The 10,652-nt window shown below is 38.2% G+C and overlaps 1 protein-coding gene across 3 annotated transcripts in view; it reads left to right on the top strand.

Moving 5' to 3' along the window:
- The first annotated feature begins 765 nt into the window (after window positions 1-765).
- UCHL3 (ubiquitin C-terminal hydrolase L3) overlaps window positions 766-10,652 on the top strand; it is a 94,734-nt gene continuing 84,847 nt past the window's right edge. Inside the window, exons 1-2 of one of the 3 annotated variants that reach the window (XM_027844592.1) lie at window positions 766-875; window positions 980-991. In XM_027844592.1, the coding sequence (XP_027700393.1) occupies window positions 834-875; window positions 980-991 (54 nt within the window). In that variant the 5' untranslated portion in view covers window positions 766-833. The remainder of the gene's footprint in view (window positions 876-979; window positions 992-10,652) is intronic. The other 2 variants (XM_027844593.1, XM_027844594.1) reach the window with 2 other exon arrangements.

Here is a 10,652-nt window from a genome sequence, read left to right as displayed (position 1 = left end):
GCGACCTTCTTAGCCATATTTTGCTAGATGATTTACTCTTCATTATGCTCTCCTCCTTGGTCCCTGGATTTTCCCTTAGCACTAAAGCCCGTGTCTATGTCTTTCTTTTTTTTTCCTTTGAGGTTTTTAGTATAAAGCAAGCTGGCAAAAGGTCCCTCCCTCCACAGTGTTAGGAGGCACCCCAGTTCTCCGGAAAAAAAATACACACAATAGTGTCAGGACAATCCAGAAGCCTCAGCGCGCCTAGACACGCTTGTAATAGATTAGGGCTATTCCACCCTGCCCAAGATCTACACGAAGAGGGGAAGAGCAATGTTACAGAGGAACGAACGCCCCCTAGTGTCTGTAGCTTATTCCTGCAAGCAGAGTAGTCTCTTCTACAGACCGAGGAGGCGGCGCGCGCCCCCTAGCGCCTCGGAACCGTAGCTAGAGCAGAAAAGAGGAGGTAGCCGGAGACCACGCGGCGCCGGGCAGGCGCGTGCGTAGAGGCGGCTCACTCGGCCTGGGGACTAGGGAGAGCCCAAGTGCCAAAAGCCAGAGGGGAGTGAGCGACGGATTCAGGGTCACTTTTCCCCGTTCCTAGGCTTCGACCTTTCCTTTCTGACTTCGCTGCAATTGGTGCTCTAACTTAGACCTGGAAGCCGCGCAGGGAATCAAAAATGGGGGCGAGAGGCTTGCGTAGCTGAGACTTGCTCCTCTCCACTCCCCTTCCCACGACGGGGGCGGCTTGGGCTGGCCCCGGGTCAGGAGGCGCGGGGGCGGAAGCCGCGAGGGCGCCTCTGGCTGTCAGAGCTGGAGCCGGGAGACTGAGCCGAAAGCCGAGCGAGTCGGCCATGGAGAGTCACCGCTGGCTGCCTCTGGAGGCCAATCCCGAGGTGAGCGGCGGGCTGGCGGGGCTGGACGGGTCGGGACGGGCGGAGGCGGCCTGGAAGCCCGAGGAATGGATCCCTGACCCACGTTTTCTTTTTTTCCGTTTCAGGTCACCAACCAGGTGAGTTGTAGCCGGGGAGCCTTGAGTGCTTCGTCCCCCGCCCGCCCGGCCTCCAGGTTGCTCCACGCCCCCCGCAGTGGTCGGGACTTCGTTCCGCCGAGGCCTCCAGCCGCTGGTAGTCTCCCCGGAGGCTCCTCTTTCCAGCCTCTCCCGCCCCTCTCCTTGATCTCGGCAGTGCCCGGGCCCCTGCGTTCATCCCCCGGCCTCGGCCTCTGTTCCCCGATAGCCTACGTTCTCCCGCCCCCTCCCCAGCAGCGATCTCCCTCCCTTCGGCCCTCCTTCCTCATTACTTCTTGCTGGGGTCGGATTCCATCATTCCCTTTCAGTGCGTTTCTTCGGGGACGGTAGTTTTTCACTTTTCTGGAGTGCAAGCCCTGTAAACTCACCTCCTGAGTCACCTCCAGCACGGCGAAATCACCTTCCCCCATCATCTTTCCATGCCCTCTTCGACACACCTTGTTTTCTGCTCCTCCCCACTTTTCTCCTCCCAAATTTCTAAATTGGCAAATTTAGCTTTTGTACCTTCTTACTAAACCTTAATTAAAAACCAGTCTGTTCCTTGGAGACTGCCCCACCCCCTTTCTTACTGCTTCCAGGGATGAGGACTTGGAGCTGTGCAATCACTATGGAGTAGGGTGCTATTGGAAAACGATTCTGGTGCATGTGAAAGTCCGAGAAGCAAAGGCTACCTTTGGCTTCTAGAAGAGGTGGTCGGGAAGTGGATTTTGCCGTTTACTATGCTGTTGTTTTATGTTAGGAGTGTGAATTTTATTTTAAAATAATTTTTTAAATGGCTCAACTCCACAGTTTTTAGTGCACTAAACAAGAATATTCTGGTGTTATTTGAAACCTCACATCTTTATTTGTTAATGTTACCAAATACATGAATTTTTAGTTGCCCATTTTTATGCATCTTAGTTTTTGTTCCCTGATTTCAAATAGCTTAAGTGTTCAGAAATTTTATTTCCTTAGAAATTATATATGAAAATATTCAGAATATATTTTGTAAAATATCCTCACCAAAAGATCTCCTTTCCAAACCCCGTAATATTTTTCTTCTGACGGCATTTAGATATGTTTTCTGTAGGTTATCCAGGAAAACAACAACCTGTTTTCTGTAGGTTATCTAGGAAAACAACAACGAAAAGGTTTGTTTTTCTATTCTGAATCAGCACAGTATCCAGCAAATGACTTTTTACTTCATCCAACCCAGCGTTTCATAGCTATTGAAATTCCTAGTTCATAGAATTTAGAAATGTTACAAAGCTTCAATTTTGTATTTCTGCTTTTTTTATGATAAGACCAGAACATGGAAATAAACTTTTAATTTATAAATTATAGCAAGAATTATTCCTTGATGTTACTGATTTTAACATGCTACTCAAGACTGAATGTGAAACTATTCTTTAGTCATTAGGCTTCTTACTAATTAGGTATGATTATATAACTTCTGAATAGTTTTATGTCATATAGTTAACTTTGTTCCTAGGTGATCTTAATTATAAAATGTCTTGATTCTGTAATAAGGTTGTAACTTTGGGAAAATAAACCTGGTGGGAAAAGATATGTGGTTGAATAAATATCAGACTGGGAAGCCTGATACTGGCTTATTTTGTCTCAAACTCCCCTGTTGGGTAAATGTGCTTCTAATTCAGGGGAATGGGGTAGTAGTGGTCAATTTTTTCAGAATTATTTATGATCATTTCTTTAATCTTCATGTGCAAATGTCAGAACTGCTGTTTTTGAACAGCTGGGAATTTTAATTGTATTTATATTTATAAGATTTGCCTTATTAGTCTTAGGTCTGCTACATAGAACTATAGACTCTTAATTCACATGGCATACTTTCAGATAAAAATAGGGTCTCTTCCTCACAAAGTCTTTTTATGACCTAGATAAAAAACCTTTGGTTTTTTAACCATCTTCATGTAATGTTTTTTGGCACATCACAATCCAAGTCACTCCTTAATGGAAATCCTCCAGTTTTTTAATGTCAATTAATGAGTGTTCAGAACTGACCTTATTCATTCTCATGAACTCTGTGATCCAGTAGCTCTGATATCTGTGCTGTTTTCTTGCTCCATGCTCTAGGCATTTTCATGGACTGTCCCCTCACCATCTCTGCCTCCTTGCCTCATTGGCTTTCTTCAAGTCTCAGCTCAAGTTCCACCTTTTGCAAGAAGGCTTTCCCAGTCCATCATAATCTTAGTGCCTTTCCTCTAAAATTATCTCCCAATTTATCTTGTATATACCTTGTCTGTATATAGTTGTTTGCCTACATCCTCCCCTATTAGACTGTGAGCTCCTTGAGAGCATAGACTGGTTTGTTTTTTGTTTTGACCTTTCTTTGTATCTTGAGTGCTTAGAACAGTGCCTGGAACTTAGTAGGTGCTTAATAAATGCTTGTTGATTTGATTTGCTCATAATATTTCAAATGTGCCATGGCCAATGCAGAGTACAGGTGAACTTCATTTATCTTGCCTAGGACAGAAAACTTCTATTAATGCAACATTACATTTTGTTTTGTTTTGTTTTGAACCCTTTACTTTTTCCTCTTTATGGTCCACCAAAACTACTAGGTCTTTTTCATATAGACTACCTTTGTCAATTTTAATAATTTTGTATTTGTATAGTTAATTTGAAAAACATAAATGTGGGACTTTGTCCTCATTGGTTTCACACTTTTTCCTCTTGGAACTTTTGAATCCTGATTTTTTTTTTCAGTCTAGTTTATTAGCTATTCCCTTTGTATCACATTGGCCTAACATTTCTAGAACATGCTCTCTGTTGCTTTATCTGAAATGCTGATAAAAACATTTGAGTGAAATTAGACTAGGGATTTGTGACACATAGGATATTTCTTTCAGGGTGGACATCAACACTCATTCAACGCTCTTTGTGCACATTGTTCAGTTGCTACAAGTCAACCTGTTACATTCTTGTTCAGGCTGAGGGCCCCCCCCCCATCTCCTTGTCCTCACAGAATATCCTAAAGAGATTTTGTTAAATGTCTTGTTGAAATCTAGGCACAGTTTATCAACATTTGCCTTGTCTAGTTTTTTCACACCTCAAAGATTTCCAACTGTAGTTTTAAAAAAAAAATCATATCTTCAAATTCCCTCAATTCTATATTGCAACTACTATAGGTATTGAGATTTAAATTCATTTAACATTCTTTTGTTTTTTCTTCCCCTATGTAAAATCCCTCAATTGTTATTTTTGACTCTTTCCCCTTTCTCACCTCTCACATCCAGTCAGTTCCCAAGTCCTGTTGTTCTACCTCCGTAATTTCTCTAGATTGTTGCCGTCTGGTGTTCTATAAACTCATATCCCTGTCTTTAGTATTTACTACCTATCCATTCTGTATACTTAGAAAATTAATTTCCTTATGCTCAGATATGAACATATCATTCCTGCTTATTGCCAGCTAAGTAAAGCAAAAGCTTTAGCCTGGCATGCAAAGCCCACAACACTCTGGCATCTCCCCACTTTTTCTAACCCTCTTTCTTACTTTTATCTTCTATACATCATTTCAATCAAGCTAGACTGCTCTCTGTCCCTTACACAGTCTAATGTTTTCCTCTCTTTTTTTTTTGAAATTAAATTTAGAAGAATAATTGCTAACATTTATATAGCGCTTACTTTTTATCAGGCATTGTACCAAATATATTAAAATTATTGTATCATTTGATGCTCACAACAACCCTGGGAGGTTGATGCTATTATTATCTCCATTTTACAGAGAAAAGTGAGGCAAACAGTGAAGTGATTTATCCAAAGAATATATAGCTAGTAAGCGCCTGAGGCTGAATTTGAATTCGTCTGACTTCAAGCCTCAAAATCTACCCACTCTGCCACCTAGCTGCCAAAACTCTTATAACAAATATGTATAATCAAAGAAAACAAATTCCTTCATGGGGCGTATTAAAAAAAAATGTCTCATCTTGTACCCTGAATTTGTCAAGAGGTGAATAGCATGTTTCGTCATCCATACTCTGAAATTGTTGGTCATTGTGTTGATTAGTGTTCTTGTCTTTTCATAGTTTGTCTTTGCAAAGTTGTTGTTTTAATATAAATTGTTCTCCTGGTTCTGCTGCAGTTTTTTTTCTTACTTTTTTTTCTGATTTGTCTCTTCCATCATTTCTTTTGGCACAGTAGTATTCCATTATATCCATCTACCATAATTTGTTCGGCATTCCCCAATTGATGGCTACCTCTTTAGTTTCCAGTTCTTTGCCATCAAAAAGAAATGAGCTGCTATAAATATTTTTGTATATATAGATCCTTTTTAAATCTTTATTTGATCTCTTTCTGTTATAACTCTAGTAGTCAAAGGGTATGCATAGTATAGTGAATTTTTGGTCATAATACCAGATTGCTTTCTAGAATGATTTGTGACTTTTTCCCCATGCCATTTCCTTTGTCTGGACTACTTTTCCCCATCTTTGCCTTTTGAATCAATTCTGTCCATATATCAAATGCCCTTTCTTTCATTAAGCCTTTCAGATTGTTTAATCAGAAATAATCTTTATTGTTTTTCATCTTGCTTAGTACCTCTTATTTTCTGTGCAGTATTGTGTATTTGTCTACGTATTTTATTTCCTACTACTAAATTATAAGGTAGGACAGGGATCGTGTGTTAATCATCTTAGCCTTTCTTCTAGTGTATAGCAAAGTGTTTGGCATATAATAAATCATATTGAGTGAATTCTACAGAAATTAATTTAGAAAAGCTAGGTGCTCTCTTAGAATCTTTTTACTAATCTTTGGCTTCAAGCATTCTTCATCTTGTTTACCCTTTCTCCTCTAAAGATTGGAGGACTGAATTGTTCTTGATCTGACGGACATGGCCCAGTATGGAGAGACCTTAATCTTGGAGGACAGTCAGCCCTACAGCTACCATGTAATGATTTATTGAAAGTTACCTCTTTGTATGTGCTGCTGCTTTTTTTTCCTTCCTAATTAAGTGCTCAAAACAAATTGGAGGCGCAAGAAAACTGTCTAGATATAACTACTAAACTAGATAGAAGAGCTGCAGATCCTGCAGATCCAGCATAGTAGATGCATGGCAGATACAGCATAGTAATTTGAATAGCAGTAGAGATTCACCATAATTTATACAAGATAATATACAGAAGAAAGGACAGCAATATGCCTTGGCAGTCTGTGCACAGATTTTATGTTACATCATGAAGTGGAGTTCTTGGCACAAGGGAGGCAAATTCTACATGATAGGTAACTGACTATAATTTGACACTAGGAGGTCAGCTTAGTCAGAAGGAACAGATTAGATATAAAACATAGTCAGTAAAGATAGAGTTTTATATGGAAATTCTTGAGGGAAAATTGTTAGAGAATATTTGAGTGAGGATAGAAAAGATAAACAAGTGATATTGTAGTGGAAATAATGTTGCAGATCACCCACAAAATGAGTTGTGGGAGGAAAACACAAAGCTTGCACAGATGTGATATAGTAGTGATGGGGGGGCTTAAATTATCTGTTCATCTGTATATTGGAGTGCTCTTTTTGCTAAAAACCGTAATTTGTACAGCCAGCTGAGAAATTAACTTGTTCTAACAATGTTTTCTTCCATGTTCTGACAGATGAAATCACAAAGGAAAGCGCTATTCTGGACTTGATTCTAAACTAGTTGATAAAATAGAAGTGTTAGGAAGCTGGGTAGGAAATGAGCATTCCAGTTAAAAGCTCCCTGTTTAAAACAACAATAACAACAAAAAACAAAACAAAACAGAAAAACAAATCACAAGCCGGCACCTGTCCTAGACTTGGGAGGCTGAGTCTCAAGAGTTAGAGGAAGGACAGATGAGATTGCATGCTGTAAGATTCTGTAAGGTAAGCTGACTGAAGAGGAATGAGGAAGGAGTTTGTTCTGACTAATAAGAACAAATGATTGAGAAGAAAAGGGCTACCTGTTTAAAGAAACTATCAGGGATGCATAAAGAACACATTGAAAACTCTTCAAATTGATGTACAGATCATGGAAACAAGGAGAGGTAACTGGGAATGAACACAAAAGAAGTGGCCTGTTTTTTTAAACAAGTGAGGAACAGGCCCAGAATTACCCTGAGGCTTATATTAAATGCTGAGGTCATTAAAAAGTTATGTTGACGATTAAACAAAGGAGAGGTATGTTGTCTGGGACTGATTGAGGATAATGGCAGAAAGAATCCAGTATTACTCATTTTGCTTCTGTTTTTCTTACCAAGAACAATGTCCTTCATAGAACAGAAATGGTTAACAGTAAATTTAAACTTTGGATAAATGAGGTGATAGAGTGCCATATGACTCAGTGATTTCAAGCCATCAAGCCTGGATGGACTCTGCATACCAGGAGATTGAAAAAAATTATATATATGTATCAGTGCTGAGCTCTTGGTGATGTTTAAGAAATCATGGAGAATGAGAGATTTTTGCTGGGCTACTGGAGAAAGGTAAATGCCATCCCCGTATTAAGAAGGGGAAAAAAGAATTCTTTAAATGGTAGAATTGATTCCTGTTAAAACTTTAGAATGGATTAGTAAAAGGATGGCTTAAGGATCCATGGAAAGGGAAGCAACGATCACTTATAAGCCAGCATAGTTTAATTAAAGAACAAGTTAAACTAGACTGACCTCTTTACTTCTTTTTGACAGTGTTGCTAGACTGGTAGACCAGGGAAATTCCACGGACATAGTATAATTGGATTTCAGGAAGACATTTAATGATCTCATGGTATTCTTGTGCACTAGAATAGAGAAAGGTAGAATGAATGTTATGTTTAGGTGATTTCTGTACTGAATGACTAGACCCAGTGGATTGATGTCAATATTTATGAGGTCTCTAGTACTCTAATTTTTGTTTTTGTCTTTTTCTATTGAACATTTTTCTTAGTGATTTTGGTGAAAGCATAGTTTGAATTTTTTAGATTTGCAGACTGTAGGAAGCTGGGAGCAAGAGCTGATCTTTTGAATAACAGAATCAGAATGGTTCCAACAGAAGAATGCATCTAATAAGATAATTTTTAATAGGTATGATTATCTACCTTTGTGTTCAAAAAATCAACTGAATGCTCAATTTATTGATCTACTCTTTATTTTATTGATATGAGCATTTAGAGATAGAAATTTTCTCCTAAGTACTGCTTTGGCTGCATCCCATAAATTTTGGTATGTTGTCTCATTATTGTCATTATCTTTGATGAAATTATTGATTCTATGATTTGTTCTTGGATCAACTTATTTTCTTTAGGATTAGATTATTTAGTTTCCAGTGAATTTTTAATATATGCTTCCACAGCCACTTATTGAATGTAAAATTACATTATGATAGGAAAAGGGTGCGTTTAATATTTCTGCTTTTCTGCATTTGTTTGTGAGGTTTTTGTGTCCTGTGTAATACATGGTGAGTTTTTGTGAAGGTACCATGTATAGCTGAGAAAAAAGGTAGATTCTTTTCTATTCACATTCAGTTTTCTCCAGAGGTCTATCATATCTCACTTTTATAAAATGCTCCTTAACTTTTTATTATTTATTTTCTGGTTAGATTTATTTAGCTCTGAGAGGGGAAAGTTGAGGTCCCCTACTAGTATAGTTTTACTGTTTATTTCCTCCTGTAACTCATTTAACTTTTCCTTTAAGAATTTGTATGCTGTGTATTTCTGTTTCAAGTATGTTTCTTGTAAACAACATACTGTTGGATTCTGTTTGCTTATCCTGCTATCCGCTTATGCTTTATGAGTGAATTCATCCCATTCATGTTATGATTACCAATTGTGCATTTCCCTCCATACTATTTCCTTCTGTTTATCTTTTTCTCTTTCTTTTTACCCTGTCCCTCCTCAAAAGTCTGTTTTGCTTCTAACCACTACCTCCGCATTTCTTCCTTCCCTCTCACCTTTCCTTTGTCCCCTTCCCCTCTTACTTCCCTGTTGGGTAAGATTTCCTTCCTTCTTTGTTTCATTCTTTGTTTCTTTCTTTCTTTCTCTCTCCCTTTCTTTCTCTTTCTTTCTCTTTCTCTTTCTCCTCTTTCTCTCTTTCCTTCTTTCTTTCTTTTTCCTTCTTTCTTTCTCTCTTTCTTTTTCCTTCTTTCTTTCTCTCTCTCTCTCTCTCTCTCTCTCTCTCTTTCGACAATCAGGGTTAAGTGACTTGACCAGGGTCACACAGCTCGTAAGTATCTGAGGCCGGATTTGAACTCGGGTCCTCCTGACTCCAGGGCTGGTGCTCTATCCATTGTGCCCCCTAGCTGCCCTTAAGATAGCTTTCTTTAGCCAGTTGAGTGTGTGTATATGAGAATAAGGTTCAAGCATTGCCTCCCCCACAGTTTTTCCTCCACTGTAAAAGCTCTTCTTAATATTTTCTGAGCCTTATATTTGAAAGTCAGATTTTCTCTTCATCTCTGGTCTTTTCATCAGGAGTGCTTGCAAGTCCTCTATTTCATTGAGTGTCCATTTTTTTCCCCCTGAAAAATTGTACTCAGTTTTGCTGGATAGGTTATTCTTGGTTGTGATCCTAGCTCCTTCACTTTCTGGAATATCGTATTCCAAGGCCCCTACTACTTTAACGTGGTAGCTTCCAAATCTTGTGTGATCCTGACTGTGGCTTCACGATATTTGAATAGCTTCTTTATGGCTGCTTGAAGTATATTCTTTTTGATCCAAGAGCTCTAGAATTTGGCTATAATATTACTGGGAGTTTTCAATTTGGGATCTCCTTCAGGAGTTGATCAATAGATCTTTTCAATTTCTACTTTATCATCTAGTTCTAGAGGATATTGGGGCAGTTTTCCTTGATAATTTCTTGAAATATGATATCGAGATTCTGTATTTGATCATGGCTCTCAGGTAGTCCAATAATTCTTAAATTATCTCTCCTCAGTCTATTTTCCAGGTCAGTCATTTTTCCCATGAGATATTTTACATTGTCTTCTATGGGATATTTCACATTTTCTTATATTTTCATTCTTTTTTGTTCTAATATTTTTTTTTAGTCTCATGGGATAATTAGCTTCCACTTGTCCAGTTCTAATTTTTCAAGAATTATTTTCTTCATTGAGCTTTTGTACTTTTTCCATTTGGCCAGTATTCCTTTTTAAGGTATCATTTTCATCAGTGAAGTTTTGTACTACTCTTACCATTTGACCAATTCTGTTTTTAAGGTGTTTTTTTTTTATTGTTTATTAATTTATTTTGATTTGTCAATAATCACTTCCATAAACTTTTGAGTTTAAAATTTTTCTCCCCTCCCTTTCCCGCCCCCAATGTGGCCCACAATCTGATACAGGTTTTACATATACATTCCTATTAAACATAATTTTCCATTGGTCGTGTTGTAATTAGAACCAATAGGAGAAACCACAGGAAAGAGGAAAAAAACAAAACAGAAGAAAAAAATAGCAAATAGTGTGCTTTGATCTGCATTCAAACTCCATAGTTCTTTCTTTGGATGTGGATAGCATTTTCCATCATGAGACTTTTGTAGATGTCTTAGATTAAGGTATTATTTTCTTCAGTAATTTTTCTGTGCCTTTTTTTAATTTTAATTAAGCTGTTGTCTATTGATCATTTTCTTATATCACTTTAATTTTGTTCCCCAATTTTTCCTTTGCCATTTTTTTGATTTTGAAAATAATTTTTTAGCTCTTTTGACAATTCTTGTTCTGTTT

This window comes from Vombatus ursinus, unplaced genomic scaffold (assembly GCF_900497805.2).
Source record: "Vombatus ursinus unplaced genomic scaffold, bare-nosed wombat genome assembly UNPS02014942.1, whole genome shotgun sequence".
Taxonomy (NCBI): domain Eukaryota; kingdom Metazoa; phylum Chordata; class Mammalia; order Diprotodontia; family Vombatidae; genus Vombatus; species Vombatus ursinus.
Note: the sequence above shows the minus strand (reverse complement) of the source record. Positions and strands in the feature narration are given on the sequence as shown.